Genomic DNA, 22,711 nt, shown 5'->3' with positions numbered 1-22,711 from the left:
TGTTTCATACATGACTCAAAGCTCCAGACTCATACAAAATGTTTATTTTCTGGCATGAATCCGAAACAATTCATAGATTTTCTGACTTTAAAACAAACTTGACACAAATTTCCTCCATTTGGATTTTTAACAACAGTGGTGCTGAAAACAAGATTTAAAAAAACAACCCTTTAAAAAAGGTCCTAAGATAAATAGTTGAATCACTATTGTGGAAAAACACACAATACGTTCTAATAATTACACCTAACAAAGCCGTAGAGGTGGATGTTCACACCTTTCTGTTGGTTCTTTCACATTTTTTCCACACGTGTAACCATCACACATCACAAATCTGTAGCTACAAAAAGTCAACCAGGGTAAACTCATTCCACCGTGGGAACCACTGGCATTGAGGTAAATAATTTATGTCACTTTTGACCATTTCTGTAACCGTGTGATGGGCAGGAAGCCCAACATGCCCACAGCAACTAAAGGTTCGGCCCAGAGGCTTGGAATGAGGCCTGGAATGATGAACGTAGGATCACCCTTGTCTTGATTCAGGTGAGTCAGCAGATATTATTTTGCCTTGCAGTAGTGTAGTGGTTTGAATATGACCTAAAAAAATCAAAGTGTACTGTTTGTAATTAAAACTGTAGTAGTAGGAACCCCAAGTGGCCTGTTTTCTTTAGTGATCAAGCGTTAGATCGGAGTGAAGCTGATGACACGTCTCCACCAAGACTTCACGTCCTCCGCGCCTGAGTTTCAGATGATCTTCCTGAGAGAAAGACTGCAGTGCTGGTGGTGACGAACCATTCTGACCCTGCGCCGCATCCGCACACATTCGTCAGAGGCATTGGCGCAGGAAACATCTTCCCCACAACGAGTCTGCTGTTCTTCAAAAAAGAGCACTTCTCCGTGTGGTGGACTCGCATTGAGTTTTTTTTTTTTTTTCAACTTTAAGTGCAGCGTTGGCGTCAGAGTTGGGCTGTTTTTTCCATCCGACTTTGGTTCCATTTGGGAATCCTGATCAGTAGTAAACTAACAGCTGCAAGAGCCAAGACCACTCCCAGACTGGGAGGACCACAAGGACTGATCTCCTGGGTCAGACCAGAGAGGAGGGGGGCCAGGATTCGTCCGATGGCCGTCACAGATTGTCCCGCTCCTATCAGAGTCCCGCTGGCCTGCGTCCCCCCTCTCTGCAGCTCCAGGTCTGTGATGCACGTCCTTCCGATAGTGGTGGAAATGGCAAAGAAGGTAGAGGTGAGCAGCACCTGCCACACGCTGGGGGCGGTCGCATACAGCAAAATGAGCGAGCAGGTGAGGATTGTGGAATGAAGCAGCAAAGTGGGCATGTTGTTCCTGTAGAGGCGTGTCACCGGCCCCACCAGGAACCCGGACAGAGCCCCCAGTGTGCTGCTGTAGCTGATCATGTAACCAGTCAGTTTGGGTCTGACGGAGAAACGCTCCTCCATCGCCAGAGAGAAGTTGCTGTAATACAGCATGATGGCTATGGCCATGAGCAGACGCACCAGGAACAGGTCCCACATGTCGGAGGAGGCCACCGTGTGGATCTTGGAGCCCACTGAGGACAGCTGCCTCCAGGCGGGCTGGAGCAGACCCACCTCCCTCCAGCTGAGGTCAGCTCTCTGCTTGCCTGGAGCCCTGAAGTGCGAGTTAGCGTCAAACATTTGATGGTGGCCGTTCACGTGGGAGCCGTTCTGAACCGACTTATTGCATTTATTGCATTTATTATCGTGGCAGCCGTTACTTGTGTCTTTGTTGGGGTCGGGTTTGTTACAAAGAACTAACACTTCTTTCCACGGCAGCAGGCAAACCAGTCCTGGAATGATAAAGACACACGGTTGAATACGGGCTCTATTCAAATCAGATATCTCGCCGCAGCTCAAACCGACCTGCATTAATGAGGAAGATGACCGCACAGGTGAAGGACGATGTGTAAAACCCCCCCTCGTGCTCGGTGAGGTAGCCGCCCACCATGGGACCCAGGATGAAGCCGACGCTGGAGGCGGCGTTGAAGTGTCCCATCACCACGGGGCGCTCCGACTCCGACACCAGGTCCGACAGCAGCGCTCTGTTGATGGACAGGGAGTGCTTGAACAGACCTGAGACAGAAAACATTCGATACACACAGAGTAAGATACGACTTGATAAAAGTGGTGGATTTTCATAAATTATGAGAACTTCCTCAAGAACGTTGGTGCGTGTTTCTGTGTGACATCACTTTCTATGTTGCACAAGCTGTTGGGCAATATTTGAATACATTTGACTGGTGTGAGAAGGACGGGCCTTTGTAGAACGAACGGCTGCACTGAACAGAGTTAAATGAGAGGATCAGGTCTACAGATTTTCACCAGCTCTACCCTCCTGTAACCATCAGGAGTTGCAACCAACCTTCATTATTTGTTTCTTTTTTTTTATTCAGGTGGACAACGGATGTTTCAAAAAAATAGTACAGCTACTCTTAGTAAAGGTATTATACTTAAAGAGAGCATTTCCTCTTTGCCTTGTAAAGTAGCAGCTCTTATTATTTGCCCAGTCATCATAGGCTGTGTCGTGTGCCGTGACTCACCTACTGCAAGAATGTGCGTCATAAAAAAAGGATTTCCTTAAAAATACTGAATACAGGATACGTTTATAATACGAACAATCTTTCTCCATTCTTGTTGCTGTTGTTTTGTTCTCCTGTCAGTAAAAACTGTCACAGAAATCACTTTTCTCAGTTATCAATTTCTATATTTGGCACTGAGGCGATCCAAGAGTATCAGAAAGTAATCAAATTACCTCGCTTTAATATTGTGGCAACTGAATTAAGCTACTGACTGCATGTTAAGATATATTCTGTGGTTGTAAATTAACCATGTCAACTCCATTTACATCAAAGGCTGTCTTTGTCCTCCTTTAGAAATGCATTCAATTTAATTTAAAAACTTCTGTAGACGCCAAACAACCTCTAAGAAGACTGATGTATCTTACATAAATTCTTACATGACTACAGTAATCAGAATTCATTAGTGTAACACCAGTGGTTTGAGGGACGAATGGCCATTTCTGTAAAAAACTAACTAAAGGACATTTGTACTTCTCATTCAAGTCTGATATATAATCTACACTTTATCTGCACAAACTTTGGCTCTATTCCCTGCTATTCTTTCAGGACTCCTTTGAATTACAGCCAAAATCACTGCAGAGGAATTAATGAGGACTGAACAAGCTGCATTTAGAAGGGCTGTGGCAACGCTCTTGTCAACTGAAAACACGGATTAAGTAGCTGTAAAGGGTTGAGGTGAAGTAACAGTCAAAGCACTGATGCAGGTTGTTGTAAAAATAGTAAGCAGTAACATTTGCTGCAATTAACACTGTTAATAGTAATAGTGGAAGCAGCAGAAAGGAGTGTGTGTGTCTGTGTGTGTGTGTGTGTGTGTGTGTGTGTGTGTGTGTGTGTGTGTGTGTGTGTGTGTGTGTGTGTGTGTGTGTGGCCTTCTATTATAAGAAACTGAGACGCTAACACGTGTTTTCACTGGAGCCTTGTCATAGTAGGAGTAGTGCAGCCGTTTCTAACAACACATCGCTTGGTTGTTTTTCTAATATCAGACTCGTAACAGAAGTGAACTGAAACCATGAATCATTTTATCATTTCTGTCCTTCACGGAGCAGAGAGATAGTTGTGTATTCAGGATTTACCAACAGGTATCCTTGCGAGGACAAACAAGGGGATGCTGGTGGACATTCCGAGCAGAGCGTAGCCGAAAGAACTGAGCAGCAGACACGTCAGCAGGGAGTAGCGCCGTCCCACCACGTCACTCCAGCCGCCCTGGGAACCCAACACACAACGTGATGTACGACCACAAAAAGTAAACGTTCCGTTCTCTAAAAGACAGAGATGATGGACCTATGAACGGTTCTCTCAAACATCTGGACAGGCAAAGTTGAGAACCATAATTTTACTGTAAAACCATGAGATTGAGGGTGAATTAAAAATTCAAACAAAAGTAGAGGAGTGTATGAAGTTTAAAGAGAAATCCAGAAATTTGACTTTCCTCTGTTGGACCTTTAGTTTTACAAGCTTTAATTAGATTCTCACCTTGTGACACACACACACACACACCCTCACATCTGATGAAATAATGAAATAAGTACCAATTGAGTTTGCTTCCATCTGCTGTACCCTGGTGGGGTTAGCATAGAGCCCCAGCTGTTCACACAGCTCTTCATTTACCAAGATTCAGCCGGTTTGCACACAGGAACCTACAGATGACTTCTTATTTTTCTAATTCGTCGCATGACTCCAGAGAATTAAACCACTTACAGGAGCTGAGGGTGGGACATGTGGAGAGCTGAACTGTGCGCATCAGATGCAATTCTTATTATGGGATATGGTGCATTTTTGAGCATTTTCTTAACAGGCGGGACATGGTTTTAATTATAAAGGATTTTAGTTTTCACTTCTGTTGAAAAAAAATAGCTATATGTGCAGCTAACTAGGGGTAGCTTTTGTGTGAATGTGCTGGGAGTGACCAGGGGCATTGTGTAGCTACAACCAACATAAAACACACAGTGTTTTGTGTATTGTTTTCATGACATACCAGAGATGCTATCCGACATGCTACGCAACCATTTTGGATCCGAAGTGTTAGCAAGCCTTGTCAAGCAGAAGAGGGAGAATAGAAACGAGAGACAGGAAGCAAAGTCAATACTTACAACTATTGTGCTTGAGAAGAGCTGTAAGATCCCGTACGTAGATCCTGCAAAAGTTTCATATTTGTGAATACAGCACAGAAACCGCATGTTAAGACCTGCAGAGAATCTGACTTCACTGAGGTGAGACTGAAGTTGCAAAGTCATGAGGTACTATTACTAAATAGTACATACAATTTATATTTATAATACAATTTATAATATAAATTTATTCAGGTAGCAAAAAATTATTATTTTATATCAAAAATTTATCCATCCACCGTTTTCTTTGAAAGGTATTTCCTTTTCAAAAGAAAGAAAACGGAGAAGAATCTAAATCATGATGTCTCAAAATGTCTTTACAGGAAGACGAGATATTCAGAAAAACCTTTAAACTACCATCTAACTCCTCAACATCCAATCGATCCCTCTGGATGGTGCTTTACCAGGACAGACTGTGTGGCTGGATGAGGTACTATAGTGTTTCTGTGTTTTGGTTCATTATTCATGATTTTTATAAATATAACATGATTTTCTGGTACTTATAGTTCCTCCTGACAACCAGTCTTTTCAAAACACAAAATTCTCTGCATTTTCTGTCAGCAGCTGATGTTGGTTTGTTTCGTCATGTGTTCTTAAGTGCACATTATTCAGGAATGAAGGGCAGGTCCTGCTGTACATCTTCTATGGTGCAACTTTTAAGATATTAACTTGTGCAGGAGACATAATTACCTACAATCCCAGCCACAGTGGGACTTGCTCCGAGAGCTTTCACATGGTGGCTCAGTAGCGGGATGATCATGCTAACGCCAAACAAATCCTAAGCGAAATGACAAAGTGAGGGAAAAAGATTGCAGATAAGAAAAAAGCCTAGAGTTATCCAGTGCTCTGATCAGAATTTCATGTTATGAGAGAACCATGAGTCTAAAGAAACATGTCAATCACATTGATAACCCAAAGGTATTAAGCGCAGCGGTTGAAGTCTTAGCTGCTGAAGCTGCAGAACGACATTGCTCATCCTTGTGGTGAATTCCTGATTGAAGTCACACAGCAGCGCATGAAGGGCTCGATCACAACTAGATAAGTTGTGTAACTTATCAGCCGTGTTACAATCTGTAGCAGCTTCTGTAGAGACAACTGCTTACATTCAAATAAAATCTATTATCCAGATATGAAGGCTGGAAGCAAAATTACTTCTGTGCAACGTGACTTCAGGACAGCTGGTAAAGCATCTCATATGTAAATAATAACATAAATAATAAAGTAAATATCTTATATTTTGACTGCCCTTTTGTTTGTTATCTGTGACATACTTCATGGCCAGTGGTTTCACCATGTCCTCCAGGTCAAACATGTTGTCCTGACAGTCTTGTTTGAAGAGGCACCCTTAAACATGTTGATGTATGGCTGTCAATACAACCTGCCCAGCTCTTCACCACCTCCTTCACTTAGTTGACACATTTAAGCAGTTCAGGATATTTCAAAACACTATCTATCCACTATCTATTCACTTTTTATTTCCACTTTCACTTTTTATTCTATTTTTTATTCTATCTACTGTATTTGTTTGTATAGATATCATGAATTAACTTTTATTTTAAGAAGATAGAAAACAGAATTCCAAAATAAAACTATTCTCAAAAAATGATCCAACATATTATTGATTAGTTACATAAAACATGCTTAAACGTCATTTCATGTGGTTTTAATATAACATGCGTAACGTTATATCACACCTCTTGTGCTGAGAAAGAAGGACAGCTACTCAAAGATAACCTGTGAAGTGAATAAAAACAATATGGTAAAAGGTCAAGACACACTCACCATGAAGCCCACCACGTAAATACACTGAATGATTCTCGTCCGTCTCCTCGGTTTCTGAAATAATTTGCTAAGCCACCCTCGGCGGGTCATCCTCCCGGCGCGACACAGCGACTGTGTCCAACCCGGAAGAGGACTTAGGCTCTCCTGTCAGAGGTCCGGCCGGCCGGACGGGCTTACGGCGGGGCTCCAGGGGCAGGGGTGTCAACAAAACCACGAGTTTTAAACATCTGCAGAAATAAAAGTTGTGTGAACACTGACAATTTTTGGGATAATATAATACACTATTAAACATAGTGTGTATGTAGAAGCTTACTGTAGGAGACGTGGTTGACGTCTTAGTTTTGAGTGTTTAGAAATCGTCGCGGCTGTTTTACCAGTTGGTATCGTCCAATGACGTCATAAATCCTTATTACCATAAAGATGGTCCAATTTTCAGAATCACAATCAGAATCAGAGTCTTTATTGTCATGCTGACACACGTTTACATATGACAGTACGAAATATGTCTCTGAAGGTCCCAGTAAGCCCGGTTGATAAATAAGATTAAATAAGATTAAATAAGATAAATAAGATAAGTTAAGAAAAGATAGGTTAAACATGTAAGATAAATAGGAGAACAGAGAAAAGTTAAGAATTGTAAAGTGTAAATTGAAAAGTGTCTGAACAGCAAAATCTATTTACAGTGTAGCAGCTTAAGTATGTGGGTGCTCCATTGCACCTGATGAAGCAACATATTGCAATCAATACTTACTATATTAATTTTTGCATACATTTTTTGATTAATTATTTTGTCTTTACTTTTATATTTTATTTATTCTTTGAAAAAAAAACGTTGAATTATTTTCCTCCACTCAAATCATTTAATTTGACTGATCAGATAAATATTTCCCTGTTTGGCATTTAGTTTGTCCGAGATTGGTAATTTAATCCTTGTGAAATATTTACAGAAATATCTACATTTATATATATATACGGTAAACAATACAGTATTAATGTTGACGAAAAAAAAATCTATTTCAAATTCCAATCCATTCGTTGACACTTTACAACACCTAGTGGACAAACTGGGGCATAACAACATTACATGCAATGAGGCTGGGGAGGATGTTCAGTAACAATGTTCTCATCTTGCTGCTACAGTCTATAAGATGTGCATGTGTTAAATGACTGGATAACAAACTTAAATAATAATAACAAATAATCTACTTTAATTTAGTACAGTAACATTTTTACATTACAAACAACTCACAGGACAAGTTACATACATACAGTATAAATATCACATATGTTGGAGGAAATGTGCTTGATCATAGTTTTTTTTTTGGTGGTGTGAGTTCTGCTGTAGTTCTAATTTTGCCAGAAAACATGAAGATGATGAGATTAAACATTAAAAAAGGGCATGCAAGGCAGAGTTTATTGAAATGATTTAGTTTCTATTGAGATTGTATTTGTATTACTATATTCATTTAGTTTTTTCTCTTTCTTTTTAGCAAATGTGTAGTAGTTCTCATTGAGGTTAGTGACACCATTTCAGCCATGTTTGATTACTGATCATTTTCAAGGCAGTATTATCTTTACCAAGTCATTTAGCCTTTATAAAACTTCTTTTGGAAGCACCAGCTCTATAGATAAAAATCTGAGCTATTATCTCAAACAAAACAGTGAGAGTTTGACACAGGAATGCTTTTACATTCTCACTGATGGTGGAAGATGATCTGATATGTTTATTGTTAAGTCCACTCCTCCATCACAACAACACTCCCTACAGAGCAGTGGACAGTGACATCCACCCTGCTGATTACGGTCCCAGTCACATCAGTGTGTGAATTTGCCAACCTACCTGTAGGTTCACCGCTAAATATGTCCTGCAGATGCTAATAACAACTCTCACTTATTTTTAGTCTGCACAACAGCAGCTTTCAAACCTTTCCTTTGTTGAGATTTACTTCAAACATACATTAACGGAGAACTAACTACTTTATTCATGTCAAGTAACAAAACTTCTATTACTGGTTTGACTTGGCATTAAAGCCTATGATAATGATGAAATACCACAAAGATTATTTTTACAACAATAGCTACTTTAAGTTTTTTGTATTTTTTCCCAAGATTTAAATATTTGAAATTGTATTTTTTTTTAATTTGTGAGAAACTTTTCAGAAAAGAAATCTTGATTCTGTGTGAGTAGCATTATTTGTGTAATAATTGTCAGTATGATACAACAAGAGTGAAAATCCCCTTGTGTATTCTGCTCCTAGTCCTTATGTAGGAATGACATGGGTGTGTGTTTGCTAACATGCCTCTTTAGGAGCTTTGGGCAGGCGGTTGCACGATACTCCTCTTCTGTCTTGTCTTTTCGGTCTCACTCTGCCCTGACATTCCTGCAGAAAGCGGGTGTCCAGTTGCCACAGGTTTATTTCTGCATTGATCCCCTCCCTTCACACTCCCCAACTGCTTCACACACTCAACCCCACAGTGGAGCAGAGCAGTCGCCTTCAATCAGACCCCCAAAATAGCGCAGAGTGGGCTGGCTGCAGACCCCAGCAGAGTCCAGAGGAGTCATGTGCTCCAGCCTGTCCTTCCATAACAGAAAGAAGATCCAGAATCCCACCTTATACCAGTTGGAACCTATTTACTCAGTGGATGCACTATAGTGAAGAGGACTCACTGTTCTGCTTCATTGAGTCACATGAACTCACTATAGTTGGAGGACAGTGTGTATGTCATTGGTAGCTATTTAGTGCTGGACCATGAAGCTTAGCGTGGCGTTGTTTTTCGCAGGGCTCTTTGGGGCGTTGGCAGCCGTGTTCATCCTCATGTCTTTTGGAACTGATTACTGGCTGCTGGCCTCAGAGAGTTGCCTCCCAAACCCTGACAGACCTGGTGACCTGGGTAATGTGACCGAAAAGGTGAGTGTCAATAGAACAGGAGATCCAGAAGACAGCCAGCTCTAATTTGTTTTGTTTTTCTTAATATTTGGATTATTATGCAGTTATAGGTTCAGAAATGTTGACATCTGAAACTCCAACAACTAATTTAGAGCATTTGGGGGTTTTTTTTGTAAGGTCAGAGACAGCAAGTAGTACTGATAATTTCCTGTTTGACACATTATCTTTACTTTAAATTGTTCATTGTACAACTGTCTTTTATAGCCTTATAATAAAATACACAAACGGTCTAATGTTGAACTTTAAACCTGGATCAAACACCTTTTCTTTTGTAAATCAGTTGCTCTAGTCATTCTGTCAGTAGATATTCAGGGTGGAGAGGCATCCCTGCAGGAACTCTTCATGTAATCAGACACTGTTTAATGTAGTGAGCGTGCTGCTATGCAGCCACTGACACGTAGCCTGCCTTGTACCATGTGCCCCTATGATAGAGGTACAAATGCCAGTCGTCCTAGTGGTATGGTAGCGGATTAAATAACACTGACTGGGGTATAGCTAGCTTTACATAGCGGGCACAGATTCTGGAATTGAGATACGATATGACCACAATAAGACCAAAATGGCAGCGTGCGGTACAGGCAGTGAAACAATGAGAGCACTGAGTTTGTACAATCCATCAGCAATGTTTGAACGGTTGTTGTTCATGTATCTTGGTTGGACACATGTCAGTCACAGCTGCTTTCAAGTGTTCTTGGGATTGCTTCCTCTTAAGTGATCACACCTCTTTAATAATCACACACACACACACACACACACACACACACACACACACACACACACACACACGCATTCACACATGCACACGCTTACCGCAATATGTCTCCGCAATCCCCTGTTTTAAGATGTAGCTCACAGATGAAAGGTACTTCAGGATTCTCTTTGTAAAAATAATGCATTGCTATGACGACAGCTTCCTGATGGGGATGACCAACACTGATCTACATGCCTGTACGGCACCAGATGAAGGTAGAAGTGCTTGCTCAGTTCAACTGTTGCCTTTTCCTAGCAGCTGCTCTTTGCTACTGTGGCATCTCCTTCCACACCTGCCTCATGTGACCTGGAGACTGCAGCTGGACTTTAAATACAACGTTTAACATGCTGTGATGTCCTAACATGTGTATTGACATGTTTGTTTAGTAATCAGGTGTCATTCTCTTAGCCTAGAGATGTGTTGACCACCCTTTACCATGAAGGCTTCTTCTGGCGGTGTTCGTTTGGAGGCGGCGAGGGCGATGATGACCTCATGTGGAAACTCTGGTTCAGTAAGTTAAATAAACACACAATAATATTCCAACAGTTATTTCTGTTGACTCAGTGTTGTCACTGTTTTGTAGTTAGTAACGAATCCGTTTTTTTTTGTGTCTTTCGCCATCATAAAGTATTGAAGTGATAATCCATCCCTTTACAGCAAAGAACTGAGGCGACATTTGGAGACAAAGAAATCTGAAAAAAAAATTCTAGTTACTGAAATGTATTGTCACTTTAAATTAATGTGTAAAAAAAAACACATGATGAAGCCAGGTGTTAAAACAACATGTGTTTTTGAGGAGTTACAGGATCTTATCACTCTTCAATTAAAGCTCTGCTTGATAATCAATCAAATTTAACACAATCTAATTCCATAAGATAATTAATAAATATATTATTAAATATTTTATAATATTTTCTTTCTCCTGAAAGGTCCTATTGTTTTATGAATGTTTGTTGAGTAAAGGAGACCATTCTAGAAAGAAAGGAAATCAGGAAGAATACAAGATATATGAGAGGAAAGCTCTAAAATAATATACTTTTTACAATACCTGTTGTCAAATTTAGTCAAATCCCAATCCGTTTGTCACTGGTCACCACGATCAGCCCTCAACTAACAAAAAACAATCAAGTCACACATTTTCATCCAATTGAAGTACGGATTCTGAATTGAATTTAAATAAAACAAACACGTTTTGCTATATGCAATTAGATTTGGAGGTAGCCCGATTTGTGAGATTACATTTTCACTTGTTATCTGCATTGTTTTAATCTTATTCTCTGCAGCAAATCAGCCTCACTCAAAGGTGTGCATGCACGCCTACCTCTTCCCATTCCCCGTGTCTCATCAGACCCACAATGCCACAGAGTACGACTCTGCCATAGGTGAGCATCTCTTCATGTACATATATTTATTGCTCGGATTGGATTTATATTCTTCAGTGAATTGTAACGTTTCTTCTGTCCAGTCTACCGAGGCTTCTGGAGCATCTTCATGCTAATCGGTGTGGTGGCAGTCGTGCTCGGAGGCTTCATCATCATCTGCGCTGCTCCATTCGCCAGCCACTGCCTGTACAAAGCAGGAGGAGGCCTCTTCCTGGTATCAGGTGAGAGACCCCTGCTAAATCCAGCGGTGGGAGATGTAGTGAAGGACATCCCTGTTAGATCCAGGAGTCAACATGAAAGGTATGCACGTAAATTCAAATCTTTCAGTATGATCTCTTTGCCTCTCTCTGCACCAGGTTTCTTCCTGCTGTGTGTGGTGGTGATGTTCGTGCTGTGGGTGGAGGTGCTGGATGTGGTGAACGTCTACATAGAGTACCAGCGCTCTGTGGTGTGTGAGGACTTTGATCTGTCTCTAAACTACGGCTTGTCCTTCATGTTCGCTCCCATCGGCATCTTCTTCTGCCTCCTGGCTGGTCTTCTCTTCCTTCTCATCGGACGAACCGTTAAGATCCATTACCACTAACCTGAGCCAGCCGCGGTTTGGGAGACGGATGGGGCTCAAGATGTTTGGGGGGGGGGGTGATGTTTTCTTTCTTCTTTTTTAATCACATTGATAAATATTTGCCAATGTAAATGCAGGACTCTATAGACACCATATGGCTTCTCTGTGGTGTAAATGAGATCAGATAGTCCTTTTGTTCCAGAATAAAACCATCAGAACTATTGATGACATCTGAAAATTACATCACAATTTATTCCATCCTAAGATTCTTCAAAGCTTGGAATTCTCTACAAGCCAGTTCATGTAGTTTACTGTGTACCAAGGGAATGATGTCATTCATGCTTAATGTGTATTGTGTGTTTTAGGTTGTGAGAAATTTGAGTGTATGCTGTAACTATTTTGGCTTTAAATAGCAGGACTGATAATATTCTATATTTTTGAAATTGTCTATTAATACAATTAAACACAAAATAAAAAAATTAAAATGACTTCCTTTGTCTGTAAAACATGAAAACCATCCATTCAGTGACACCATTATGAGATATAATCTTAACAAACACATAGGAAAATGATGGATTAGTGGGGAACTACCTTTGGGTGAACGTGGGCGTGTAACACACACACACACACACACACACACACACATGCACATACAAACACACACATGCACACACAACAGTGAACACAGTGAACTGAAACACCACAGGAGGGCACTGTTCATTTACACATCAACCTTCATAGCGCTCAGCAATCCTCTTCTGCTTATCTGAAGTGTATGTGGAGTGTATATGCTGTTTAATCACAGCTTCAGAGGGAGGATCTGTAGATGAAAGAATTCACACCTTGGCTGACAGACGGATGGTAATTTCACTCATGAATGGAGCATTTGATCAGGATTTGAATGGACTCCTGTGCCGATTCTCATGTGTCTGTGTGAACTCTATGCTTTTCAAGCCCTATAAGATACATATCATATATAGAGGTAAATGTCTCAGAGTGCCACAGAGAGTGCATAATGTAATGTAGTGACTGCTAATGAGATGGACTGTGGTTTTTTGTGTGGTTTTTTTTACAGATCATTCCTAAAATTTGAAGCAGTTGCCCACATCCTGAGAAGCTATAGACGTACCAAACTTTAACTTCAGTCACGTGTGAAGCTGCACTGAGGTCAAAGGTTAGCAGCAGCTAATAAACTGTAAGATAACATTTCAGGACTTTTCTTGTCAAGTCGGACTAACCCTTTAAGCAAAGGTGGGCTTCTTGTTTGAAGCAAAATCTATCTATCTGTCTATTTTCTATGACCTATAACCAGGCACACCCTGGCACATGTTGCCAAGGGAACCCACATAGACATGTCTGAATCCAATCCCAGAACCCTGTGAGGCTTCAGTGCTAACGCCTCCATGCCACTTTGAATGCAGTCCTAATAAGATTTTAAATAAGGTGTAATAATTTCTTTATCCATCAATACGTGTGAAGAGAGGCAGGGAAAGAATGAGGAAGAAAGAAGTTTAATGCAGGTGTGGATCGGACTTTTTCCTGAAGAAGCTTGGGCATCGCAGTCAGTAATGTCATCAGAGTCCCAGCTGGATTCAGCACTGTTCTGCTTGATTGCCCATGATAATTGTGTGTTGATAGGGAGCGCCAGAGATGGAGTATAATTTCCACCGAGAGATTCCTGAACAAATACCTGTGCTCAGCAGAGGGATGGAGTGCAGCAGGAGGTGAGGAGGAGAATAGTGGATGAGGGGAGATAGAGGATGAGAGGCTAATACTTCCAGTGGAGGAGGAGGAGGAGGAGGAGGAGGAGGTCTTACTGCAGGTCTTTACAGTGTGCAACTAAAGCAAGGTCATGCAGGATGCTAAAAAAGAGGAAAGGAATCTCTGCTCTTATAAGGAGCAAAAATTCACTAATAAATGCCATAATGACAGTGATAAGAAAAAAACCCCATCTGGGACTGGAACCGAACACGGATCTGGATTAGAACAGAGCAGCACAGAGGAGAACACAGCAGAACTGAGTGGAATAGAACAGAAACAGTTCAGATTAAAATTGAAAACAGAATAGAAGCAATCAGTCTAATTCTAAGTGTCCATTTATATGCAAACCTACAGAGTCTGTAGCCAATATAATAAAGAATGAAAAAATAAGCACTTTAAACATAATTCGTGCCTCTTTTCACTGCTCCTTTTAAGCCACAGTTCATTTCTTACATCCACATCTCTTCTCCCTCAGTCACTGAAAAATCCACAATAAAAAGGTTAATCCTGGTCCATTAAAACTGAACAGATATAAAAGTCGATGCATATGTGTTTGTTTATGAGCTTGTTGAAGCCTCAGGTGAGCCCAGAGTGAACTTGACATCTTTATATCATAGCATCAAGCTACGCAAACATCAGCGTCACACCTTCACAAGTTACAGAATGCAAACGGCCTTAGCTTCTAAAATAAAGCAGGTCACTGAGGTAGCAGGAAACAAGGCCTGTTCAGGAGTTTGGGGTCCTGAATGCAAATCAGTCTTTAGTTCTAAATCCAGATGGGTCTGTTGGTAGAATTCCACTGCAGGATCTGAATCTGTAAGAACTCAATGTAAAACCCTGCAGGACATTAAAGCTCAGGAATATGACTTAGAACTAATAGCTTTGGTATCGCATGCCTCAAAGTAGGAAACAGGGTTTTTTTTGGCAGTTTTGACATAATATTTTAACTTTAACATCTGCTGGGCAGCACAGTGGTGCAGAGATTACTGATGTCGTTTTCGGGTCTGAAGTCATATGTGAGACTTTTCTGTGTGGAGTTCGACGTGTTCTTTCCATTTCACCGTGCGTTTAGCGTGTGTGTTCGAGCTTAATCCTGCAGTCCGACACAGATGCATGAGTGAATCTAACATTTCCCATAGAGTCATAGATGTCCATACAGAAAGCGTCACGTTGGAGACACGTTGAAGTCCTTCATCCGTCTAGCAGAGAAACGCAGATAAGTTAACACTTGTATACTTAACATTGAGGGAGGTTTAAGTTAATTGGAAAACACTTTTTGCCTGAGTGCTCTCACCTCATGGCTCGTAGTGTAGTTATCATAGCTTATCTTCCAGATGTATCATAATCCCGCATGACATACGAGTCAGATTTCATTTAAATCAGATTACTTTCAACTCTCAGAAAAACCAAAGTATTTGAATTGCATGAACAATATGGCAAGTCATATTACATGCTGCTCTCCTCTTTAGAGATAGTTTTACATAATTTCCCATTCGTTTTGAAATAATGAATAGACAATGGGCTGTATAATTGTGAGAATTTACAATTCAGAGGACTGCATCGTATAATCACTATGCATAATTCAAAGAGGGAAGTGCACAGGTCACCGGTGGCAGTGGCACAGAAAGTAACTTAGGTCATCAAACAAACAAATAGATGGAGATCAACACTTTTTAAGGGACTCAGCTGCAAACATAAAACATTTAACGATAGATAGACAGACAGACAGATAGATAGATAGTTTACATATATGTATGATTGTCATGACACATGTTGAGTCATAACAGACCAGGTAATAGTCTGAAGCAGGGTGTCAAACCGAGGGCCACATCAGCATAATGAATGTAACTTATAAATGTAACTCAATGTAACTCAATGTATTGTAAAATAAATGTAACTACTCCTTAATGTTAAATAACACTGAATTTATTATTCAGGTTACAAACATTACAGTAGCACAGAGAAAATATGTTTGTTTGTTGCTCTGTTATAAAACAGATCTTTTTAATTCATCAGGTTATGAAACCCAGAGAACTCCAACAATCAATAAAGAAAGATAACATCAAACACAAGTTGGGACATTAACTTTGTTCAAAATGGTTTTGTCAAAGTTAAAATGGGATTTATTGCTGCATTGTGGGAAATGTAGTCTTGGACAAAGCACGCTTTTTTACCTATTCATTTTTTGACACGCTGACCTTTTATGTTCTCATGGGCCTCATAAAATGATATGGTGGGCCACATTTGGCCCCCGGGCCTTGAGTTTGCCACATATGGTCTAAAGCTTAGACACTAAACACATCCTTAAAAATTTCTCTACTTCGGGATCTGTTGATAATTTACATCCTATTAAGATTAGTTTCAGTTTACATTTAAATTACTGTGTTTCTACAGGAATTCAATTGGTTTGCTAACTTGAAAATTTGGAGAAATATCAAACATCGTTTTATGTCAAGTCAAAGGAGATACTGCAAGTTTCTGTATGTTTAAAATGCATCATCAAACTGTAGAAAATCTGTTCCAGGTGATATTGTATCCTTTCTGGTCTGCTAACATCCTCTGGCCTCGTACCTCGGTTGGTGCATATAAATGACATTCCAGAGTGTGTATGGATAGTCCTTGTTCATATTCAAGGTCTCTTGTTTCAAAGGCATGCTAATGCTGCTCACAGTAGAACTCTTCTCAGCAGCACTTTTTTGCCAGAGCAACTGTGTAGTAGATGATTGGGACTCTCCATCCATCTTTCTGCTTGAATATTCATACATTCTAAGAGTACGACATTTAAAAACACAAATCCCAAATAAAGAAACATTTCATGAACGACTAGGTTACAAATTAAAATTTAGTTGAAGTGATTTATTTGATTGATTGATTGATTTCTTCTTTCAACTGAACTATAGTCATGGTTGTTTAATAAATGAGTGAAACATTTCACCGTGTCTTCTTGCTAATTGTGAAATCCACACTGTGCTAACACCATTATAATATTTCACTTGCTTTCTTTGCACCATTTTTCAGTACCAAGCGCTTCCACTCCTTATTTAGGCATAGCTTCAAGCTATTAATTAATGCTACAGTACAAAACAGCGGTGAATGCTGTCATGAATATTGAAATGTCCCTCCTGCACATCATTTCTGATGCAGTGTTGTAACACTGGGTGTTGGTGAGGTCACATCATGGTTGGGAGCCAGTTGGGGGTTTTGGTACCTTTACTAATCTGTCACCACCTGAACGATACACACTTCAAACCTGACGAGACATCATCCTAAAGTTTCACATGACATGTCTGTAATTACTACAGCTCACACTCTTTCAACTTTAGTCACATTTTGTTTGTATTTTTTCTGTGTTTTCAGTGAAATGTTGTTCGCTGGATGTGTTCCCTGAAATGAGGAAGAGGTGATCCAAATTTGAGGTAGAAGCAGATGAAGGTGCAGCTCAGGAAAATGTTCTTCTCTCCAACATTGTAGGAGCGGGCATTCCTGGACACGGGTCAGTTTCTCAACAAAAAGAGTTTTAGTTCGCTGTTTGTACTTGTCTTGTTAATGTGTTTGTAAAGTTTGATATTTAAATTCCTCATAAGTGAAATTCTGTCTTCCCTTATCGTAATTTAATCTGTATTTATTTCATATATTTTAATTCCTTCTTTGCCAGTTATATATTCAATATTTTCATTGTATAAATAGGTGTAGAGTATACATAATGAATAAAATAGTTGTGTTGTAAGAACTTGGATATGTTTTCCATGAGTTATAAAATACAATGAAAAAAATGAACAAATGCACAAGCAAACAATGAAGCTGATAAATTTGAGCAGATTAGGTATGCGTACAGGCCTCTCGTGTGCGTTAGTGGGTTCAGGGCCTGTACATACTAATATACAGTATATGCATGTGACTAACTAGACTGTGCCACTAATTTCCCTTCAGGGATTAATCCTGTAAATAAATAAACAAACAAACAAACAAATAAACAAATAAAATATTTCTTGTGACATAACACAGCAGGGTTCTGTACCCTACTTGTTAAAATATATGTGTTAATTATTTGCATTATAATTGAGCTTGTCCTTTGTGGTGGATTGTATCGTAATTAAATGTCAATTTAAATACATTTACAGATAAACTTTAATAAGTCAATAATAAACTATAGGAATAAATATATAATTGATTTTATTAATTTCATACAGTACCAAAAGAAATCTATAAACAACTGTATTTACACCCTAGTTAGTTTGCAGAGCTGTAATCAATTACATCATGCAATGTCAGATGATTTGTAAAAGATTTTTGCAAAATTTTATAACACCTTTTCTTACTTCACGAACTTAAAAACACACATCATCAATGCTGTTGAAATGGGGAATTTCTCAGAAAAATAAATGTTTACTAGTGACGAAATTATAAATATATACATTTTTAAGTAAAACATCAATTTCTTAGCGTATTCCCACTATGAATCTAAAAAAGGATTTATTAGCATTAGTGAAGCTTTGTACATTCTTCACTTTTATGGATTCATTTTTCGTACTTTTTGGTCTCGCTTTTTTGCTCCAACACAAGTCATTAAGTCATAGAACTGAACAGTTCCAACTCAAAGAATTTCTTATATAATTTTTTGAATTCTCAAGGTAACAAAATCTTTCAACAGTGTTTTTTTCATTACCATAGTATCTGACTCTCGAACCAGCGCGTCTCAACAGTGCAATAAAACATTCATTGTTCCATTCTGCTGAACCACAATCCCTCAGCCTGTTTTAATGTTCCACATGTATATTAATGCCATTTTGCAATAGGGCACTGTCATATCTGTTAGTTTTAAACATGTCAGCGTGTGTAGTTCAACTAAATAATCAGACACAAGCACTGCTTAACATATTTAATAGAAAAAATATACAATTCTAATCTAATAATTTAAATAACTTTTACTCTCTTTGTTCCTCTCTTCATGTGTATTCATAAGTGTTGCCTCATACACAGCCCCTTCCCATTTATGAAAATGATGTATTATGTATTGAAATCACAGCAAAGCAAGCACAAGCCCATTATTAACACATGAACTACCTGCTCAGACATTAGCGTCACATCTCACGTTAATGTAGGTAACGACTTGTTAAAGTTAATACAACATGCCTTCTCCTCCTGAGGTCTAGACACAATTGTGACAAACAGCGATAAAAAAACTCAACATGAAATCTTGTTGGAACAACACTTGATAAACAAAAAGAAAAGAAACAAGAGGAAAAGGGAGGTAAAGCTACAAAATGACATTTACAATTGAAAACACTGTTAAATGCAATTATTAAGAAAAGTCCATAAACCTCATCAAAAAAGCTGCCACTGAAAATCACGTTAAAAACTACAACTAAACAATCATTCTGGAAAAACTTCATTACCTGCTTAATTCCTTTGCATTTTTGCAGAAGCATTGAAGACAGTTTTTTTTCCTCGTCTGAAGTTTCAAACGAAAGCCAGCAGGAGTAATGTTACAATCCTTTTTCTTCACCGCTGCAACTAAAATTCTTCACGTATATCCTCATCCTGGCTGTCGCTGTGCTTATATACTGGTTTAACGTGCAAAATTATACCTTTGACCCCAAGTAGGTCTGACATTTCTTGAAAGCAAAATCTTATGCAGAAATCGCGGTGTTCCATTTTGCAATGGTAAGAGTAAACTTAGTATTAATTGAAGTATAATGATATCCCAAGTTTGGATGTCAGAGAAGAAGAAAATGGTGAATAATGTATCGGTATGCAGATGATAAATGAACATGTTCATATATTCATTTATGAATTCCTATGTTTGAATTGCAATTGAGATTGCCCTTATAGTACTTCCATTACTTCTGTATAAACCACGTCTTTTAATCTGCCAAAGAGCAGCTGTTCGGTTATTCAACGTTGAGATGATTTAAGTTTGGGAAAGCAAAAGAGGTTCTTTACATGAAAAATCATGAAAAAAGGAAAACACTTTTGACACATCTGTTAAATAATTCCCTCTTTTTTTTTTTCTTTCCTGATGCTCATATGTAATAGCTTTACTCCGTCTCTGTCCTTCCTGTCACATTCTGTCCTTCTATTTCTTGTTCAAATGTGAGGAGGAATCGAAAAAAGAAGAAAAAAAAAAAGCCTTGATCAACACTCTGCAAAGTTCTGCAAAGTTTCAGCAAGTTAAAAGGAAATGCCAGCTGAGGAGAAGCTGTCAGGCTTCAGGCAACGAAAGTCAGAGATGCCTCTGGATGCCAGAGGGACGGCGTGGAGCCTGGTAAATGTTACCATTGATAAATAAACATTATTTAAAAGAACTGTCAGCTCCAGTTAGGATGTGGACGTGGTTCATTTGTTTCCCTGCTCTGAGGGTATGAGGAATATTTAATCACTCCTCTGAATGATATGAATAATCACAGATACCATTTTCTGGGAGCCACAAGCGCACACACTGGTGATGACTTATGCCCTGATGCTCAAGATTTGCATACTAACAATTTAAATGTGCACATATTTAAAAACAAAAAGAAGTTTAAATGTCACAGATTTCCAGAGAAAATTCTGCGCAATATTATAGAGCTTAAGAAATTACATTAAATGATAAATATTCAGTTCCGTGTCATAGTTTCAATATGGGAGTGCTGGAAAAAACATACATATATAAAAGAACATGGAAAAGAGTGGACCTGTCAAAAAGGTTTTAAGCACAGGTAGTGTTAAGGTCTACAGACCCATCATACTTATATTCACTGAGCTATCTGGCTCAGCTTAATATCCCAAGTCTGTTGTACATACAACATATATTTTTGTCAGGGCCCAAGCACTAGTCAGTGCTATTCTACAATGCATGATTATTATTTTCCATACTGTATTACCTTTAGGGGTATAAATATAGTCAAAAACTCATGAAACTTTGTGAAAAAATTCACAACCTCTCTGGGGCTACTTGTGACGTGGTCTAAGCCTCCCATATAATGTATTTTGTGCAACTTCTGCCTTAAAATACAAAGTGAACAAGTTGGCACCCGGCCGTTAGATCACTCAGTACCGGGCTGCACAGAAAGAATACAGAACTTACATTATTTCTATTTTATTTATTATCAGATTCTGAACGATCTTTTGTTTTGAAAAATTATTATATTCTCTCCTCCACATCTGTCTATGAGTCACTCTTGATGCCTGTCAAGATGCTTGCCTCGGTCACATGACTACTTTCTTAAAGGTGATAGTCATATGACCGAGGCAAGAGGTATACAGCCGTAAGGATTCTTCACAATGCCCATTATAGAGTTCACACAAAGTAGTAATTCAGCCTATTTTAACTTAAACAAAAAGTGAAGTTAATTTCTTTATTTTTTTAATTCTTTGGATAATTTGATCCTTGATTGATGGAGTTCTGTGGGTTTTATAACCTGACAAATTAAAAGGATTTATGTCATAACAACATAATAAACAAACATACTTTTTCTGTGCAACTGTAATTTTTGAAACTTGAATAGATAATAAATTCTGAGTTATTTAACAGGAGTAGTTACATTTATTTTACATTACATTGAGTTACGTTTAGTTACATTTATAAGTTACATCTGTTTTTTGGATGTTGTCGATGTTACAAAAGCGATAAAGGCCGTGAAGACTGTAATGATATGTCTGAAAAAATAACCTAAATAAATAAAAAGGGGCTGCATCAAATATTGATGTTTCATGAAATAGGAAGTGAAATCCTGTAGAATTTGAGGTGTTATTATCAAGCCGTTCACCACATTGATTTCAAATTTGGTCATTAAAGCCTTGGTAAAGCATCATTGTAAATATTGTATGTTTTAAACCAGTGACAGTGAGAGCTGGTGTCACCAAACAGGAGCTGGTGTTGAGGAGCCGAGGAAGATAAGATGCTTATCAAAACTGACACGCACATAAAAGATGGTAGGACTAACAGCCTTGTTTGGGTTAAAGGATTGGTTATGGTAAATTGGTTCCAGAATGCCAGCTATAAAATATCAAAAAAGCAGCTCTGGCCACAGCAGCACCACCCAGAGGTAAGAAATTTGATACATTCATATCAGGATCTTTAGAAAACAACTGGAACCATCATCTAAACACAACAGGAAGTCCCCCCTTTTTTTCTTAATTTTCTGCTATGTGCAAGTGTTAGACTTTAATGATCTCCTCCTGAGGATTCTTTCAATCAACTTGAAATTTGATAAGTAATGTCACAACATGTTTGCGATAGAAAATTACCAAAGGCCCAACAATGCTGCCTTGTCATGAAACAAGAAGTAATTTTAACTCGATTTGTCCAAGGTGTACCCCGCCTCTCACCCGGATGGATGGATGGATGGGTAGTCAGGCTTAAACGTGTGCCATCTTTGGTTTTCCCTCTTTTTAACCTTCACTGAATGCTTAAACTGCTTTTTATTCTCATTTCAATCCCGGGGGAATATGTTTTCTCACAGTGCATTTAATATCTTTTTTTTTTTGCATTATGTGTCACAATGATGGATTATCCTGATTGCAGACCTGAGCACTGACAGGGTAAATGGAGGTAAAGAAGCAGGCTACAGTATGTTTTGGTGGCATTTGTTCGACTTTACAGACCTTTAATACAGGACAATAAATCTTCTGAATACATATTTAATACTAAATCAATGTACACGATAGCTTGAAGGTTAACATGCTTTTTTATTCAAGTTTTTATTAAAATGCGGCCTGCCTGGAATTTACACCACGAATTGCAGCTTTTGTCCATTTACACCACTTATGCATGCTTCACTGATAGTCTTTGAGAGACTAGAAACAGAGCAGGAATGACATATGACCT

The 22,711-nt window shown here is 38.9% G+C and overlaps 2 protein-coding genes across 2 annotated transcripts; one reads left to right on the top strand and one right to left on the bottom strand.

Annotated features, from left to right (window-relative positions):
* Positions 1 to 46: 46 nt before the first annotated feature.
* mfsd9 (major facilitator superfamily domain containing 9) lies at positions 47 to 6,610 on the bottom strand. Its single transcript, XM_068329078.1, has 6 exons — positions 6,499 to 6,610; positions 5,407 to 5,494; positions 4,699 to 4,742; positions 3,682 to 3,811; positions 1,893 to 2,102; positions 47 to 1,819 (listed from the first exon to the last, which is right to left on the bottom strand). The coding sequence occupies exons 1-6, from the start codon at positions 6,586 to 6,588 to the stop codon at positions 954 to 956; spliced, it is 1,428 nt and encodes a 475-aa protein (XP_068185179.1). The 5' UTR covers positions 6,589 to 6,610; the 3' UTR covers positions 47 to 953.
* Positions 6,611 to 9,074: 2,464 nt separating this feature from the next.
* tmem182a (transmembrane protein 182a) lies at positions 9,075 to 12,609 on the top strand. The gene is made up of 5 exons (XM_068329594.1): positions 9,075 to 9,407; positions 10,606 to 10,708; positions 11,481 to 11,579; positions 11,663 to 11,800; positions 11,936 to 12,609. The coding sequence occupies exons 1-5, from the start codon at positions 9,249 to 9,251 to the stop codon at positions 12,160 to 12,162; spliced, it is 726 nt and encodes a 241-aa protein (XP_068185695.1). The 5' UTR covers positions 9,075 to 9,248; the 3' UTR covers positions 12,163 to 12,609.
* Positions 12,610 to 22,711: the final 10,102 nt, after the last annotated feature.

The sequence above is a fragment of the Antennarius striatus genome, chromosome 12 (assembly GCF_040054535.1).
Source record: "Antennarius striatus isolate MH-2024 chromosome 12, ASM4005453v1, whole genome shotgun sequence".
In the NCBI taxonomy this organism is placed as follows: Eukaryota; Metazoa; Chordata; class Actinopteri; order Lophiiformes; family Antennariidae; genus Antennarius; species Antennarius striatus.
Note: the sequence above shows the minus strand (reverse complement) of the source record. Positions and strands in the feature narration are given on the sequence as shown.

Coding starts and splice junctions, on each gene's coding strand:
- mfsd9 (XM_068329078.1), bottom strand. CDS start 6,588: ATGACCCGCCGAGGGTGGCTTAGCAAATTATTTCAGAAACCGAGGAGA. Junction 2,103..3,681: donor CCTCGCAAGGATACCTGTTG/GTAAATCCTGAA, acceptor TTTCTGTCTCAG/GTCTGTTCAAGCACTCCCTG. Junction 1,820..1,892: donor CATCTTCCTCATTAATGCAG/GTCGGTTTGAGC, acceptor TTATCATTCCAG/GACTGGTTTGCCTGCTGCCG.
- tmem182a (XM_068329594.1), top strand. CDS start 9,249: ATGAAGCTTAGCGTGGCGTTGTTTTTCGCAGGGCTCTTTGGGGCGTTG. Junction 10,709..11,480: donor CATGTGGAAACTCTGGTTCA/GTAAGTTAAATA, acceptor TATTCTCTGCAG/CAAATCAGCCTCACTCAAAG. Junction 11,801..11,935: donor AGGCCTCTTCCTGGTATCAG/GTGAGAGACCCC, acceptor TCTCTGCACCAG/GTTTCTTCCTGCTGTGTGTG.